This window comes from Periplaneta americana, chromosome 9, assembly GCF_040183065.1.
Source record: "Periplaneta americana isolate PAMFEO1 chromosome 9, P.americana_PAMFEO1_priV1, whole genome shotgun sequence".
NCBI classification, from domain to species: Eukaryota; Metazoa; Arthropoda; class Insecta; order Blattodea; family Blattidae; genus Periplaneta; species Periplaneta americana.
Genome location: NC_091125.1, coordinates 176,381,730 through 176,401,409, shown reverse-complemented (window position 1 = coordinate 176,401,409; position 19,680 = coordinate 176,381,730). Strand labels below are relative to the sequence as shown.

General features: G+C 38.5%; 1 protein-coding gene across 2 annotated transcripts in view; it reads right to left on the bottom strand.

The window, feature by feature from the left end:
• Positions 1–1,095: 1,095 nt before the first annotated feature.
• The window catches only part of LOC138706777 (putative fatty acyl-CoA reductase CG5065), a 48,024-nt gene continuing 29,439 nt past the window's right edge, over positions 1,096–19,680 (bottom strand). For both annotated transcript variants that reach the window (XM_069836461.1, XM_069836462.1), the window contains exons 4-9: positions 15,832–15,977; positions 12,935–13,044; positions 10,383–10,581; positions 7,100–7,339; positions 5,662–5,919; positions 1,096–3,998 (exon numbers count right to left, since the gene is read on the bottom strand). In XM_069836461.1, coding sequence (XP_069692562.1) covers positions 3,845–3,998; positions 5,662–5,919; positions 7,100–7,339; positions 10,383–10,581; positions 12,935–13,044; positions 15,832–15,977 — 1,107 coding nt within the window. In that variant the 3' untranslated portion in view covers positions 1,096–3,844. The remainder of the gene's footprint in view (positions 3,999–5,661; positions 5,920–7,099; positions 7,340–10,382; positions 10,582–12,934; positions 13,045–15,831; positions 15,978–19,680) is intronic.

Here is a 19,680-nt window from a genome sequence, read left to right as displayed (position 1 = left end):
TTCTCTCGTTGTTCTACAGAAGATAAACAAGATATTTTAAAATGAAGCAGACCAACACCTCACATTAATATAACTGTGGAGCGAAGTGTAAGGTGAAAGATTGGAAAATGATGTGAGAAATGTAATCTTATCCCTACGGATTTATTTGTGGTGTTTTATTAAAACAATACATCTGTGAAAATCCTAATCATAGGAAATAGTTAATGAATTTGACTGTGATTTTGAATTTTGTTATGGGAAAGTAATAGTTCTTCATTTCTTGTGTACACTTTTAATTTGATGTGTTGTATAAAATGTTGAGTTAGATTTTTCTCTTTTTTATATCATGTGGACTTGTGGTATATATTGTGTAGAAGTTTTGTTGAAACAGTGAATTTTTCGGTGTTAAGGGGGCGTAACCTCAGAAAATGTTGCAAATTTATATACATAATATGCCGTGAATTTCATGAAATTTAAGAAAATTGTGACTATATTACATTAATCCAATATGGCCAACATATAGCTTACAAAATCATTGGCAACACCATCAGTGACATCACAGCCATCCATCGATTCCAGAAATTACCGAGAACTCTATTGGCCTTCACCTAGATAAGATAAGATAATAACTGCCTCCCGTTGGAGGTAGTCCAGAAGGACTCAGTATACTCTCCTACATGAATTTTACAATATTAAATGTTTACATAAATTTTGTAGAAAGAAAATTAAAATAAACATATATGAATATAAAGTGGCATGAGCCGCTATGTAATTAACCGAAAAGAGATGGCAGAGCATTTTAAAGTGTCTATATCTGATTACTCGGCTGTGGACGTCTGTATCTTGTGTGTAGAAGAGAGCTCCACAACGGATGAAGACGCCTTCTCAATGTTCTGTCCTTACATGTCACTGTGCAGTCTTTACTGGGAACCAAGAAAACAAACTGAAAATATCCAAGCACTTGGAAATTAGGCTCTATGATCAGGACGTGTTTCTAGGATCACAAGTCACATAACTCGTGTCCTGCAGCTCTGTTGTTTGTTAACTGCACTTTCAAGTATTTGTGTAGACTTTGATCTGAGTGAGTGATACTTATTTACAATAGAAGGTCAATAATTAAGGAAAATTCTTTTTATTGGAAAATATAAGTTATACATTTATAATACACAAGTGTGTTCTTCTTCCCTCACTGATAGTTGAAGCTTGCTGCAGAAAGGATCCATTTCAGAGTACGACCGGTACCGGCACTTGTCTTGCATACCCCTCTGATCCCTCATGCAAACTGAAGGAATTAGCAGCAGTGCAACTTGTCTGCTGCTCTCTTCCGTCCGTCTTTCCAGCTTTTCCTGGTTGTCCATATTGTAGATAAAGAATTCAGTTGTGGCATTTCGGCAGTCATCAAATTCAGGAGTTTATCGCACCAGAAGCAACACAAAATATGGTGAAACATACTTGCACTAAAAATAAAGTACGACTAGAGGCCAAAAATATTCTTAGATAGTAAAGAGTCATTCCTATGAATTGTTCAGTAGGAACAACTTTATTATTTTAAGCTCTATACCTCATCATGAGTTTTGGAATAATATTCTGGGGAATTCCACATATAGTATCAGTATATTCCTACTACAAAAAAGAGTAGGTAATTAGAATAATAGTAGGTGCCAAATCAGAGCATCATTTAAAAAAAAACTACAAATAATGCCCATGGCTTGTCAGTATAATTTTTCATTAATAATGTTCCTTGAAAACTTTGTAACTAATTCAACAGTTCATAGCATAAATACATGTCAAAAAATGACTTCCATACTCCATCGGCAAGTCTCTTGTGCTATCAAAAGGAGTGCGTTATGTATATGGCAGTAAAAATGTTTAATAGTCTCCCTATGGATATAAAAAATCAAACTCAAAACATAAGATTATTGATATTAGAGGAGAAAAATTCGCTGCGGCACTGGGGATCGAACCCTGATCCTTGATTCTACATACCAAGAGCTCTAACCATTGAGCTATGCCGAAGCCCAATCCACAGCACCGGATCGAATCAATGATTAGATTGCTTGGTACATAGATCCAAGGATCCAGGTTCGATCCCCGGCGCTGGAGCAAATTTTTCTCCTTTAATATTAATTGTTACCATAACAGATATATTCTGTTGGACCAAAAAAAATATTCTTTACTACATAAGATTATTTAGGGCCAAATTAAAGAAGTACCTAATTTCTCAAGCCTTCTATTCTGTAGGTGAATTCATGACATTCAACAATGCCTCATGAATATTTCTGCCTTGTACTATTAAGCATTGATACTAAACCTTTGTGTTGTAGTAGTAGACTACATTGTAAAACTCTTATGTATATATTTCAACTAGACTGTGACTATGATTAAGATTTTACAGTACTATTAAGATTTTTTTTTTTTTGTTTGGCATGTTTCATACTGTAGCTGTGTACGAATACCATGGAATGTAAATAAATACAATACAATAATCTTTTTTAGTCTGCGACATATATTTATGTCTATAAAAGATAATTTCATCGTCGTCGTCACCAGGGATTAGGCCTTTGAACCTCTTACGTCTCCTTGTCCTCCTCATGGCAGATCTTCTGTTTCTTCGTCCTTACAGGATGTAGTTAGTACTTTTAAATAACCTGTCGAAGTTTTTGGGTAATTCTGTATTGTTATTATAACTGACATTACTTGTAGCTGAAGGATAACTTCTCTGCATGTTTTTATGTGACAGCTATGAGTAAAGTTATAGGTAACATTATTAAATGCAAGTTTTGTAGAAACTGTTCCAGAATTGCATTCTGAAAAGTATTTTCCTTTCTACAATATTAAAAACAAGCATGGTCAGTTTAATTTAGAACACTGTTCCACTTAAAATTTAGTCGTTGCTTTTTCAGCTTCTTCGATCTTCTGACTAACTCTTGTTCGGTCATTAGTGTCCTCCTACAGGAAGGTTTCTTCAGTGTGGTCGTAACACAGATTCTTTGTTCCTAATACGTTGTGCTCATCTATCAGCATTCTCTTCAGTGCATATTGGTACTGGTACTAGCAGTAATTTATCTACAGTTCGACCACTGCTTCTGCCATGGATAAGTCCTCTAACTAAACTAAAGCTGGTAATAATCTCCTGTTACGGACGTAGCTAAATTATTAAAGTGAGATACTTTTCATGACTTTATTGCTGTATTATTACCAGAAATTGAACATTACTAGTTCTGATTGTTAACAATACTTTTAGAGGAGAAAAATTCGCTCCGGTGCTAGGGATCGAACCCGGGTCCTTGGTCTTACGTACCAAGTGCTGTAACCACTGAGCTACACTGAAGTTCAATCCACAGCACCAGATCGAATCTCCCTCCTCTAGTGTTTTCCCTGTGTGGAGATTCGACCCGGTGCTGTGGATTGAACTTCGGTGTAGCTCAGTGGTTAGAGCACATGGTACATAGAACCAAGGACCTGGGATCGATTCCCGGCGCCGGAGCGAATTTTTTTCCTCTAACAATCATTGTTATCTTAACAGATAAATTCTGTAGGACCAAAAGAAATGAATCCTTACGTGGATTACCAGTTCTCCCTATCCGTCCAGATGTTGCATTAAGGAATTACTAATGGTTAAGAAGATTGTTTCCTTCCCAAAGTGTCAGTATTCCATTTGTCTTGAAACGTTACTAGTACCGGTACAGTACGTACGTAAGAGAAAATAAGCATACAAACAACATTATCGTGAGTGAAGAATGATGTCCGTGTATATTTTTGTCTCTCCTAGCCCCAGTGGTTACTTCAAAGTTGATGTGGGTTATGTCTCGTAATCTGGCCACGTCTGGAAGTACATTCACCTTCTTTGGTGATTTAATCTTGCTCATTTCTCACTGAAGGCGCGGACCATGGGCAGGCTCTTGAGGCAGTCTGTGCTGACGTCCAGCAAATGGCGGGCCGTGTCGGAGTACGAGATGACGAGCCAAACCAGCAGCAAGTAGAATGCCACACTCCACAGGCGGTCCACCACGTACAGGCTGCAGAACATTTAGTAAGTCAGTATCCAGTATGAATTTCTAGAAAGGAGGGTAGCTTCCTCTCTGCTCTGCATTGAAAAGTTTATATTATATTATATAATGGAATATTGTCGCTACGGTTGGTAATGGGCTTTCTGGATCCATCTCCCACGACTCCAGAAAGGCTCCAGCTCTGTAATGACACTAATAACCCGATTCTGATTGACATTAGATGCGGATACAATACTAAATCATGTCGGTCAATGACTAATGATACTTCACATTGCCTAGATCAAAATTGTGAATACATAGCTATAGACCTACTGTTAGAAGGAAATAGAGTAACATGAAGTAGTAGAGTTTTGAACCAACGAATGTGTACCAATGAAATGTCCATTTTACTGTATGATATATAGTGGCTGGTTTGTTTTGTAGTCTCTCTTTGACAGCATTTTGTTTGTGTTTCAATAAGCAGACCACTTGTCTAATTGTGTATCTTGAGAAAGCTGGGAAGATGGGGTTTGATTTATAATCATAACCTTATCGTCATAGCTATAGTATCATTTGGTGGAATATTTTTTGAACCAATAGATATCGATAATGTTTTGTTTCCAGAGTTGTACATCAGAAACAAAAACGTTATGGAAACTATTTTTAAATTCGCGAAAATGTTAAACGAGTCCATTAGGAATAAAATTACATTATTAAAGTCACACAATGCATAATTAATATTATGAGACTTTGAAACTGAAGAAAAGTGTTAAGTTAGTGACTTGAAATTTGAAAGCGCAAGCATGTAAGTAATAGGCGCCTTCCTTCAATATTTGTTTCTGGTATACATAGCTCCTATATTTCTATGATTTTTACTTCAATATTTGTTTCTGGTATACATAGCTCCTATATTTCTATGATTTTTCCTTCAATATTTGTTTCTGGTATACATAGCTCCTATATTTCTATGATTTTTCCTTCAATATTTGTTTCTGGTATACATAGCTCCTATATTTCTATGATTTTTCCTTCAATATTTGTTTCTGGTATACATAGCTCCTATATTTCTATGATTTTTCCTTCAATATTTGTTTCTGGTATACATAGCTCCTATATTTCTATGATTTTTCCTTCAATATTTGTTTCTGGTATACATAGCTCCTATATTTCTATGATTTTTCCTTCAATATTTGTTTCTGGTATACATAGCTCCTATATTTCTATGATTTTTCCTTCAATATTTGTTTCTGGTATACATAGCTCCTATATTTCTATGATTTTTCCTTCAATATTTGTTTCTGGTATACATAGCTCCTATATTTCTATGATTTTTCCTTCTAATATTTGGTGGTGTTTTCTGCTGTTGTTTCTAAATGGAGTCAAAGGAACAACAACTGTGAAAATTACATTTCAGTACATGTAGGAAACAATCTATCAGAATGGAAGCCAATCAATCATGGTGCTCACCAAGGCTGTAGTCTGTCTCCCTTGTTGTTTATTGTACAAATATGTATATGGATAAAAAAGTGGAAATCAACAAGACATGGAAACCTAAGTATCAACAGAAAATTGAAGCTGGATACAGACCTGCTTGATGGCTTTTCAATTGGAATGGAAATTTTATTTAATAAGACTAAAGCTTCGCTAATGGGTTTCATAGCAAGAAATCATTTTCCTGTTTGCAATATCTTACATCTTGAGGTTGCGTCGGCAGCGCGGCAGGGAGCTGAGCGGCTCCTTGAGGCAGTACTGCCGCGCCCCCAGCACGGTGTGGTAGAGGTACTCTTCGTCCTGCACCGCCTCGAAGTCTGTGTAGAACATGGCGCGGTCTGAAGGACTCAGTTGCTTCTGCAAGGAGCAGAAATTGTCACTCCGGAACTGCCACTGGCGTGTCGTGAAGTACTGCAGCACCTCCAGCCCGGCCTGCACCTTGTGCTGCAGACGGACCATGCTGCAACATTGGACAAGGACTGCTTGAAACACTTACGTGGAGCGTCCACAACTTTTAGCGGACAGTCTAGCTATCGGTTTCGTGGTCGGAAGGCAATTCAAGCAGGGCAGTAAACGGGCACATGGCTGTAAGCTAGGGTCATGTATTGCTTTATTTCAAGCTGGTACCAGGCAGATAGGAAATTTTGCGATGTGATTTGAAACTGATCAAAATGAATTATTTTATTGCAAACGTACTTACTTACTTACTTACAAATGGCTTTTAAGGAACGCGAAGGTTCATTGCCGCCCTCACGTAAGCCCGCCATTGGTCCCTATTCTGAGCAAGATTAATCCAGTCTCTACCATCATATCCCACCTCCACCTCCCTCAAATCTATTTTAATATTATCCTTCCATCTACGTCTCGACCTCCAAAAAGGTCTTTTTCCCTCCGGCCTCCCAGCTAACACTCTATATGCATTTCTTAATTCGCCCATACGTGCTACATGCCCTGCCCATCTTAAACGTCTGGATTTAATGTTCCTAATTATGTCAGCTGAAGAATACAATGCGTGCAGCTCTGTGTTGTGTAACTTTCTCCATTCTCCTGTAACTTCATCCCTCTTAGCCCCAAATATGTTTCTAAGCACCTTATACTCAAACATCCTTAACCTCTGTTACTCTCTCAAAGTGAAAGTCCAAGTTTCACATCTCCATTACAAACTAGAAGTGTAATAACACATAGAGCGCAATTGAAGGGTTCAGAACCATAGTGGGCCAAGCGCCATCTACTAAAACCGTAGAAAACAAGGGTTAAAATGAAGTTTTTACCATAATTCAATGGAAACATATAGGAAATGATGTGTCAGTCTTCATTAAACTATGGTATTCACTGAACTTTAACCCTTGCTTTCTTCCTTTTTTAATAAATGGCGCTTGGCCCACTATGGCTCCGAACCCTTCAATTCATAAGCACTGTTTTCACAACAAACTAGCTAACCACCAACATGCAGTCTCAGCATTAAATATCGCGGCATGAAGACAGTAAACAGGTTGTGAATGACTCGATTTTAATCTTGAGAAACTCCGTCAGACTTTCTGTTGTAACGCCGCGCCGCTCACTTGGAGACTCGAGAAATACACCGAAAGTCTTACAGATTGAAGACCTGAAGTTGATGTGACATGCATGTGGTGACTCACAAGCGCTTCTGACGGAAGAGCATCAGCAGGAAGTCGATGACGTAGGCGGGCAGGAAGTGCAGGAACACGACGCACAGGTTGTGCATGAGCTTGCTGCTGCGCATGTTGCCGTCGGGGTACCAGATCGTCATCTCGAAGGGGTTCTCGTACACGATCCTGCGCCCCTTCTGCAGCACCTCGGCCCACGTGATGCGCTTCATGGCAGACGCCGTGATGTTGTACACCGGGATCTGCTGAGGTCTGCAACCAATCTCTGACTAGCTATTTCCTCCATTGTTCTGTATACATATATAATCACTAATTAACTTTGTAACTCTAATGTAACCTGGCTGACTAGTTTCGAAGTGATATTCTCCATTGTCCAAAGCCTAGCAGATATTTCCCTTTGCTCAGTAGCGCACGGAGAATTTTGTCATTATTGATATTGTTTACAATTTACATTAATAATAATAATAATAATAATAATAATAATAATAATTAGGGCTAGGATTTTGATGACTTATAAATCATTAAAACATGTCCTAAAAACAATGCACTTATGAACCAAAAATCTTTAAAAAATGCCATTAAAAATGCTCTAAAAATTGATCTTACATAATTGGCTTAGTAAGAAAAGAGGTTTTGTGCTACTTAATATTAGACTAGTAATTAAATTAAATTCTAGTACCAACATTTAAGTTAATTTGATGTTACATAATTTTTTCTAAATAGTACAGTTTAATTAATTATTTTACCTGATGTATTTTCCATGTAGTCCACCACAAGGCCATGCTTATCCGGAACTAGCAGGTATATTGAAGGGGTGGTTGGACTGATCCATTACATGGGGTGTACTACGTTAAAATGGCAATATTTGTATAGAAAAACGATTAAGATATTACACAAAATAAATGGGTATTAATGGATAAAATATGTATAGAAAATATCAAAGGAAATAAACATTATTTTACATTAATAATGGGGATTTATGGCCAAAATTAAATGAAAATGCCTCAAAAATGGCCGAATAAAACAAAAAATGCTCTTATGAGTTGAAACAGGCAAAAAAATGCAAAAAATGCCCTAACAAATATGTCTTAAAACACTTAGTTTATCACATAACATATAAATACTAGAGCAGCTATGTTTCTGGCTTACTAGAAAAAAAGATGCAATTTCATCAAAATCCTAGCCCTACTACTGCTACTACTACTACTACTACTACTACTACTACTACTACTACTACTACTACTACTAATAATAATAATAATAATAATAATAATAATAATAATAATAATAATAATAAGAAGAAGAAGAAGAAGAAGAATATTATCATCATCATCATCATCATCATCATCATCATCAACTGAGTTCTCAGAGAGGGATGTGAAACTAGTTCGCGACAACATCGTCACGCTGCAGCTGCAAAGAAACATTTGTCAATGTGAAATTTTCACTAACCTCGCGAGAATCACTACGCGACATTTTGCTAAAATTATTTGAGCTTTGCGGTCGCTTAGACATATCAAAGAATCCGGAATGATAATGTGAAATTTATATATATTAAAAATATGAACTGTCAAATGCACAGACCATTAAACGAACGTTTCACAATAAAGTCAGAACTCAAACTAACAAACGAGTGAATACTGCTCTTAAAATGAGTTTAAAATCGACAATTCACAATATTTAACATCTGCACTGCAGAACTGTCAAAACAACCTTCCAATATGTTTCACAATAAGTTAAATTTCATATTGTGTCAGCTTCATTTTATTACAAGGTCGGTAGGTCTCTATAATAAAGACAGCATTGTTATAATTCGAATGTACCGCAGCACCAAGCACAGGAATTATATTGAAGGAGGGGTAGGAGGATTATGCCTTATGTCGATGTAGATTTTGTTACTCTGATAGTGAAAAAATAGAGAAGGGAAAACGATTATGGATAAAAAAAAATACTCAACTCTAAATGTGTCATTTTTTCTAAAAGTTCAAGGGGGGTTCATACCCGGTAACCCCCACCCCTTGCGTACGCCCCTGCCTTTGCTTATTCTGAAACCGAGTTTACCTGCAGCTTCCCCCCCCCCCCTACACAGACAACACTTCCAACCAATTCAGTGTTTACTTTATCATGGCCAATTAGTTGTGCTATTAGGTAGTATGTGTCTACACTTATGTGTACAGTGATACCAATAGAGCGGTCACGAGTAGAGGATGATTTCTCATCACGGTCAAGTTTCCTGATGTTATTGATGTTTGGTTTTTAAGGGAATACTCCACTAAAATGACAACTTTTTTCATAATAATTTTTTTTCAACCAAATTTTGAGAGTATGTTTACTATGTGAAAGACTAACAAAATTCAAATTTTTAACTCCCAAATGTTTTTGGCTTTTGATTTTTTATTTCTTTCTATTTTTTTAGAAATATTTTCGAACCCAAGTGTTTAGTAGAAGATCTCAATTTTAGAGCCTCCTCTGTTTTGGTGGCATCCACAAGAAACATTTCCATGTATTCATTTTTATGTTATATCTCATTTATTCACTTTCAAATTTGTTTTATGAAATTTTAAGTAAGTTATTTTTTCTATAAATAATTCTTGAAAAAAAAAATTAATAAAATAAACTAGCAACATTTCTTACAAAATAATGCAGCTACCTCATAGATACTTGCAGTACAAGTTCAATATTAATACTTGGCATAAAAAAGTTGGTGTTAAATGAAAAAAAATAAACTTACGGAAAAATGAATTTGAAAGTAAAATGTATATTTATGTAAGACATACATATTCACATTCTCCTCTGCTACATTCATCTAGTAACTTCAGGCAGCCAACTTTACAACAAAAAGTTACTAGATTTATAATCAGGAAATTTTAAAGAAGTATTCTTTGGTGAAAAAAATAATTTTGACAGCTCTTCAAATGCTATGCCCCTTACAGCCTTAATTTAAAAACATTTTAACATATTTATAATCAGAACTGATCTAAATCCATTTGGGGTATGAAAATATACATTCTAAGGACGTGAAATAGGCAATAAAAACCTTTTCGAAAATTTTCATGAATGTCAGTGGATTCTCTTCCTAAGTAATTTAAAGGTGAAAAATACAGGAAATTGGGTTGTGGTAGCTTCAGTAGGGGGGGGAGGTGCGCATTGAGCCTTGCGTCAACATAACGATCCTGATTCTTCGTGTGAAGAACATATTCCTTACACTCTAGAGGGAAGGAATTGAGAAAATGTAGGGATCATAGGTGTAAGGCTGAAATCTGGTTGAGAGCTGTCAGAGCAGAATGAACTATACCGGGTGTCAAAGGCGCCTGTGCGCCAGGCGATGGCCACCAGTGCGTTGATGGCGAGGTCCACGGGCACCACCTCGGCGTGGTACTCCCCTCGACAGTGCATGGAGCGGATCACGCCCTTGCCCCCGCCCACCAGCAGGCCGATGGGGCCGTTGAGATTGTCCACCCAACCAGGTAGGGGCTCCTTCCAGGCCGGAGTCACTGCGCACACAACGAGTAACAGTTGAATGGGCTGCCATTTAGTCACATCCACATTCTTGTTGCCAAATGGCTCACGATGTAAATAATTAAAGCAGACAGCAGAGCGGGTAGAAGAGAAAATGACGTTACTTCCTCTAGTTCAGTGGTTCGTCGCCGAGTGGCGCTAGCTCTGTTTTTCGTCCCCAGTTTCAGGATCGCTATTCGAGCGAATGCAAAAGGTTTTTAAAAATAACCCATTAGATAAGAATGTATGGTAGAGTACTTTGTTACAATATTTTACTTGTTTAAAAATGTAATATTACTACATTAACAAATTGTGAGTTATGTAACACAACCCTGAATACAAAATATAATAATTAACCGAAAAATGGAACATTGTGCCGGCTTCAGCCAGAAATCGCAAAAAAAAAAAAAAAAAAAAAAATTACAGCTTCGCAAAACTGAACATTTTTATGGCATTTTAAAGTACGCCTTGGCATGAAATTGTAGTTTTTTATACACAAGAAAGAATGTAATATAATAAAGGAGACACTTCATTTTCACCAATAGTTTTTATCTACTATTTAGTCATTAGTTGCAGATGTATCTGGTTTATACGTAATTCAAGGGAGCAAAAAATATTACGTGCAACTTAGACTCATTAATTAAGCTTCGATATTATATCTTTGCCGTGGCGACACTAGGGGTTTTAAAAGTGCCATTAGACCCTTGCCGAGTTACCACACTTTCTATTCTAAACGTTCTGCTGACAGTATAAAAAATATTTAGACGGAATGTAGGGTTTTTCAAAAGTAACAGGTAACTTTATTTCCTCACGTTTTCTACACAAACTTAAAAATTCTGACACTGGTTATTACACAAGTAACGGGATTTTTTGGGTTACCATGACAACGGGTTTCTTTATTTCTGATTGTTCTGGTGGTCCTGTTATCAGTACGCACTTTTCTGTAACTTGGCCAGATATTAACTCAGAAGATTATTGGGCTGTCTTCTTCAGCAAATCTATGACAATTGATGAGTTGAAGGACTCCATCGCACATGCCGTGGCAGATATTCCAGAACAGGACTGAGAGCTACTGTGTGCAGCATAGAAGAGAGGCTGTTACTTATACAAGAACAAAACGGTGGACACAAACAACATCTACAATGGGGTGATGCAAAAGATCCCATTTCTTGTGTAATATGCTAGTGACAGAATTTTTAAAATTGTGTAGAAAATAAATAAAACATGAACAATTAAAGTTAGGTATTACTTTTGAAAACCTTAGAAACGAGCCAGCAAATATGTAACAAACGTTTAGCTGAGTAGGAAAACAGTTTTGCTAGGATGCTCATCATTCGCGGATAAATTGAGGGAAAGAAGACAGAGGACGGACACTGGAAAGTTTTCTTTTCTCAATCGTACTATCAGGGACTGGAATGCTATACCTGCAGACTTGGTAAAGGCTTTACAATAACCAACAATGTATTTAAAAATAGGCTTAAGGACTTTACCAATAGACGGTAGTATATTATACACACTATTTAAAGGGCGTAATTGATATTTTGTTATTTGAAGTGTTGTGTCAGTGAAGAAGTGCGTTGTGTCAGTGAAGTGCAAAGTATTTGAACAGTGAAATGTTTTGAAGTGTTATTGAAATCAGGATAGTATCAGTGAAATGTGTCGTAGTTCCAGTGCAGTGAGTGAGTTGACAGCGAAATAAGTGTAGTGCTGAAAGGTACTTGTGCAGGTATGAACATATCATACTCGTGGGTCTTAGTTCGAACTTAGGGTTAAGATACAAATTAGATTTAGCCTACTTTAAATGTTATTTTAAGTGATCGTGCTTCATTTAATTTGGGATGCTTGCTATTATTATTATTATTATTATTATTATTATTATTATTATTATTATTAGTAGTAGTAGTAGTAGTAGTAGTAGTAGTAGTAGTAGTAGTAGTATTATGACTGATTTATTATTAATTGCATTTTTATTAGTTGTGTTTATTATTGTCATTATTGAGTGTAATTAGTAGAGCTAGGATTCGTATGTAGTAAAAGCTATAGCGCTAAGGATCTTTAATCCTCTTAACCACCACTTACAAAACAGCGGGGGGTTTAAAAGCTGCATTGTCTAGTCCTTATGACTTTTCTTGCATTTCGAGGCTTAAAGCCTTCTTAACCGGCATCGCGACCCAACTATACTCGGCGCCATTCTTAACTCTTACTACATATAAATCCTAGTTCTGCTAATTAGTTACCACTGCCACCGGGTATATACCCATTTGCAGTGTGAATAAATACATACACATACACAAATACTGAATGCGCCCAACATCTGTCCAGCGATTCGGTGTGAGCGAGGCTACGTACCGATGGAGGGTCGTGCGATGACCACGGGCAGGTCCGGGAACTGGGAGCTGACCAGCTGCTCCGCCAGCCTCTTGGTGTACGTGTACGTGTTGGGGTGCGGCTGGATCAGGCTGCAACGTTCGAACATCTCGTTACTTATTGTGGATGGATTGGTGTGAAGAATCGACTGTATGTAGCTTTCGAGGCAGTGCTGTAGGTTTTTTTTTTCACGCTCTCTGTACTGCATTTCCAATATTGCAAGCAGATGCCAATATCCACTGGTGCGTGGTTCTGGGTTCAGAGATACTTAATCCCTACTATTCGATAGTGATTGACAAGTTCGTGTAATAATAATAATAATAATAATAATAATAATAATAATAATAATAATAATAATAATAATAATAATAATTCACAAAGTTAAACAATATATCCAAGTTATATAGGCCTACTATTAACAATTTCAAATATACAATTGTAGTAACACATTTTATGTACCTATTACTAAATGTAGTTTGGTCTAGCCACTTTCATTTTCGGCCTATCTTACACTTACGTATGAGTTCGTGTTGAGATATGGGCCGTGCTGTATTATGACCTATGATCGTCATTCGTTTAAAAACACAAAACGATGCTGATGTTTTGAGAGCGGGTAGCATCTCTCAACAGAAGTAAACAGGGAATGTAGTAGTAAACAAAGATCCAGGATACTACGGAATCTATCATTTTACTTGTGTTGGTAAGTACGTACAGTAATCAGTGGCGTAGGCTGTCTTTCTGTTTATGCACGACGGGGCACCATCCTATTTTCTACGCCTCGTTTGACAATACCTAACCCGGATGTTTAATGGGCGATGGACTGATCGAGGAGGTCCAGTAGCATGATCTCTCCGATCACTTGACCTAAATCCTTTGGATTTCTGGCTATGGGGACATTAAAGACATTGGTGTATGCCACACCCATTGACAACGTACACACGTTACAGCAGCGTGTATCCAATGCATGTGAGCAAATCCGACATCAGCCAGGTGTGATCGCAAGAGTTCGTGATTCACTGAGAAGAAGGGCTGAAGCAAGTGTAACAATGCGTGGTAACCACATAGAGGACCTTCTGCAGTGTCTACGTAACAGACAGGTGGGTGTCGTAGGTCAGAATACAGCATGGCACATATCTCAACAGATATTTGTTTCCGGACAATGTTTATAGGAACTTTTTTGTAGTTTCGACCAATGCTACCTCCTGTAAATATATGCAGCACTTTTTTTTAACATTCTGTATTTACTATTCCTCAATCATTCTATTTTATATACGGGGTGGAAGTGATATATCTGTCCAAATTGGAGGGGGCAATAGAATATATTAAAATAAATAAACCATTATGCGTGTTGTAATTAAGTCCTGGTTAATTAAAAAAATTGACTGAAACTCTGCGTAGTTTGGCAATAGCGCATCGCCTGCGAATACACACACGCACTCCGTCTGAATAGCAGCGTCACTGTAGCAGGGTTGCCGGACTTCCTCATTGCAGGAAATAACGATACGTGTTAATCTTTCAATTTAATTTGCAACAAAACCGTCCATTTTATTTAAAAACTGCAAAGGGATAAATCATTGCAAATCAAGCTTTCAGGTGTAACTCCCTGTAAAGTTGGTTTGAATAATTTCGAGGGAAAAATTGTTCCGGGGCCAGGTATCGAACCCGGGACCTTTGGTTAAACGTACCAACGCTCTCCCAACTGAGCTACCCGGGAACTCTACCAGACACTGATCCAATTTTTCCCTCTATATCCACAGACCTCAAAGTGGGCTGACAACACAGAGTTAGTGTGCACTCAATGTTGGTTGCTTGACGGTTGTCACCCCACTTTGAGGTCTGTGGATTTAGAGGGAAAAATTGGATCGGTGTCTGGTAGAGTTCCCGGGTAGCTCAGTTGGGAGAGCGTTGGTACGTTTAACCAAAGGTCCCGGGTTCGATACCTGGTCCCGGAACAATTTTTTCCTCGAAATTATTCGAATAAATCATTTCTTATCAGTTTCTCTAATGGTGAGAGTCAAAGTGTGAATCCTGTGGGTAGTATCTAGTAAGCAGTCTTAACATTTAGGGGGAAATTATTATTTTTTTTCTGAGAAAAATATTCGAGACTAAAATGATGTTAGAAATTTTTGTTGTACTCTATCCAAGGGGCCTTATGACCAAGGTTGCGGGTTCGATCCCGGGCCAGGTCGATGGCATTTAAGTGTGCTTAAATGCGACAGGCTCATGTCAGTAGATTTACTGGCATGTAAAAGAACTCCTGTGGGACAAAATTCCGGCACATCCGGCGACTCTGATATAACCTCTGCAGTTGCGAGCGTCGTTAAATAAACCATAACATCAACATCTATCTAAGGAATGAGATGTTAAAATCTGCAGAGTTAAGCACATTATTTCCACTCTGTACATACTGCACGGAGAATAGACAGGGACAGACTTCCACAACTAATTACGGCATTTTTAAATACACCGCAGGACGGAAGAAATCAAGGACGTCCTCTGAAGAGACTTCTGGACCCAATTGCAGGACAATTTGATGATGATGATGATGATGATGATGTATTTGAGTGACAAATGAAAGCTCACAGAACACTATACAACGTCTGGCTATGCTCGTTGTATACTTGTTTCCAAACCAAAGTCATGGTGGAGGGATTCAACCACTGCTCCATGTCGGTTGGAATTTACGCCACTGAGGCCACCAGGAAAGCTGCGGCACTGACTCTTGTTGAAACTGCTGTAGAACTTATAAAAGGTGTGGACAGTTTAGAAGGATAGCTCCATGTCAGTCGTGCTAACCACAGGTGACGAGAGCGATATGTTACAATACGTTTCTTCATTTTTCAGGACAAAGTACCGGTAACGTGTATTTGCTCACGTGCCTGGGCGTGATGGTGTCGAGCGAGGTCTCGTCCATCCACTGCACGACGCGCATCACGTCCCGGGGGTCGACGGGCGCCGCGTACGTCCGCTCCTCCAGCTCCTGCAGGTCGCAGTGGCAGAAGGCCGTGGACAGGTGCACGAACGCCTGCAACGTAGGCATGTGGCATTGCAACCTCTATCCTTTCAACTCCAATTTCGGAAAATGTAAATTCAATATAGGAAATGATAATACTAACTCAGAAAACGATGAAGTCAATTTAGGATTTGAAGGTTTTCTAATTTTTTCACACACACACACACGCACGCACGCACGCAGACACACACAGACACACACAGACACACACACACACAGACACACACACACACAGACACACACACACACAGACACACACACACAGACACACACAGACACACACACAGACACACACAGACACACACACACACAGACACACACAGACACACACAGACACAGACACACACACACACACAGACACACACACACACAGACACACACAGACACACACAGACACACACACACACAGACACACACAGACACACACACACACAGACACACACAGACACACACAGACACACACACACAGACACACACACACACAGACACACACAGACACACACAGACACACACAGACACACACACACACAGACACACACACACACAGACACACACACACAGACACACACACACAGACACACACAGACACACACACACAGACACACACAGACACACACACACACAGACACACACACACAGACACACACACAGACACACACACACAGACACACACAGACACACACAGACACACACACACACAGACACACACACACAGACACACACAGACACACACACACAGACACACACAGACACACACAGACACACACACACACAGACACACACAGACACACACACACACAGACACACACAGACACACACACACACAGACACACACACACACAGACACACACACACAGACACACACAGACACACACAGACACACACACACACAGACACACACACACAGACACACACACACAGACACACACACAGACACACACACACAGACACACACACACAGACACACACACACAGACACACACACACAGACACACACACACAGACACACACACACACAGACACACACACAGACACACACACACAGACACACACACACAGACACACACACAGACACACACACACAGACACACACACACAGACACACACAGACACACACACACACAGACACACACACACAGACACACACACACAGACACACACACACAGACACACACACACAGACACACACAGACACACACACACAGACACACACAGACACACACACACAGACACACACACACAGACACACACACACACAGACACACACACACACAGACACACACACACAGACACACACACACAGACACACACACACAGACACACACACATATAAAATTTGATTATATAGTCTTAAATGTTAAAATATGATTGATTCTCCACATTCTCTCAAGAGAACAGAAATATTGTATCCACATTCTACATAGCCCACTGTATAGGGAATTACAAGTATGGACACTTCGCGTCGGTACCTTTGATGTAGCAGGACTGATTTCAGTGACCTTCAAACCAGCTTGAGCGTGAGATTCTGCTTTGTCCCTAGAGTTGGCGCTGACATCACACCAGCTAACAGTCGACACAGCGGAAATATAACACATACAATTAATTGTGTCCTTAAGTGAATTTCATTAAAAATGACTAGGGCTGTTAGTCTAATGTCTTCATATGTCACAGGGTTCTGAATGTGTAATGAATCATTACTAACCATATCTAATCTTCATCGACTTCTTTAGTCGTGTCAATAATGCACTGAACGCACCTGCACATAAAATCATGAGTTGGCGATGTCTGATGTAGAACAAAATTAAAATTAAATTATGGTTTATTTAACGACGCTCGCAACTGCCTAGGTTACATCATCGTCGCCGGACTTTTGTCTCGCGGGAGTTTTTTTACATGCCAGTAAGTCTACTGACATGAGCCTGTCGCATTTAAGCACACTTAAATGCCATTGACCTGGGCCGGGATCGAACCCGTAACCTCGAGCACAGAAGGCCAGTACTATACCGACTACGTTACCCAGGCCGACGATATAGAACATAGTATGTAATATGACGAGGACAATAATTATTATTACTGTAGGTACATAATTTTATAATGTATTATATTATTCTATAATATAATTTATTATATATAAAAATAAACATTATTGTTACAGCTAGTTTATCATTGACAAATAAGGAAAAGCTGTTAACTTGACTTTGTTGGAAGCAAAGCGTTACTGGATTATGGAACAAGGTAGGCGATGTCTCAACTCTTATATTCAGTATTATTATCGAGGAACTGTAGCGTGTGCTCGACTGTACTGACCCCTAGCGCTTGAAAGTGAAACTAAACGCCGCCGGAGCGCATGCGAACAGGAAACTTCGCTGTTTCCATTCTGTGCAGTCCCTATGCGCTGCGCAGCCGTTGTTGACAATATTCGTTTACATGGCAACAAGATCTTCGTGATTTATATTAATTTTATTTAGTGCAACTGCGTCTGATTTAATACAATATTACTAAAACTAAAAATAAAATAAAAATAGTTCAAATAATATTAAAACTTTCCGAAATTGAATTTTCTTTTGTGAAATTAACTGTACATCTTCCGAATTTTATACTACTATTTCCAAAACTAAAATGACTTTCTCCGAAATTGTATGATATACACTTTTTTCCGAATATAATTGAACATTTTCCGAAATTGAGATTGAAAAATTGTAGGCCCAAACTGTTATAGAATAGAAGCACATAAACTACAGTATAGGCCTACAATGTCCCAAAAATGTTGAACAAAACTTTAAGATTGTTTTCCACGTATGTGAAGCATTACAAATGGTATAGGGCTATCACGCGAGTGTACCAAAGTTCCGGTTTCAGGTGATTTTGGTGTAAATTAAAAAAATTTGCTGAGAAAGTTGGGGTTTTAATGACAATCTGCTTGAATATTCAGTAACTGATCGTTGACGCGATAGAAAAACGATAGTTCGAAACTAGTATACAGTCTGTATCAAATTTAATTGCTGAAGTCTGAAAATTAAAAGAACGAAAGATTATCTCTTAAAGCGTTTTAAATGTATTTGTAAATATTTTGTTTTTTGAAATATTTAAAACTATCGTACACTAATACAAAATGAAAAATGAGACCAGTTCAGTCTCTGCCCCTCACAGTGGTTAACTGCGGGCGCCACCGATTTTGGCGTGTGAATTTTGTTAATCTGAACTTCAGAGCGAGTTACTGTGCAAGGCCAGTTGATGTAACGGTGTAGCGCAGTTCGTAGGAGTAAATATACATAGTCACTACACTACAGAGTTAAAGTATTATGTTGTCCTACATGACTTTACATTTTTTACACTGTGTAGGCCTACTGTAAATCTTCGGTCACAGATTATATTGTAACTCTTCCACCCCGGGTATTCCTTCCTTTTCCCTGAGCTCACTGTTGTCACAAGGTTCGTCCTGCTACTCAGAGGTAGCCCACTTACTCTTCTATTAGATCTGCCTAGTTTTCTTCCAGTTCAAACCAAGTTCTTTTACGATTTATTGTAAGGCTACTGGCACGGTCTTGGAAGTCTTTTGATTGTTGGAGTATCGCCTTCTGTGTGTTAATATTCTGAATATTATAAATACGCCGACTAGCATGTTTATGACATCTTTCCTCTTTAAGATCGACAGTAATATAACCTCAAAATGTGAGAAGAAGTTAGGCTACATGTACATGACATAAACAGTCAT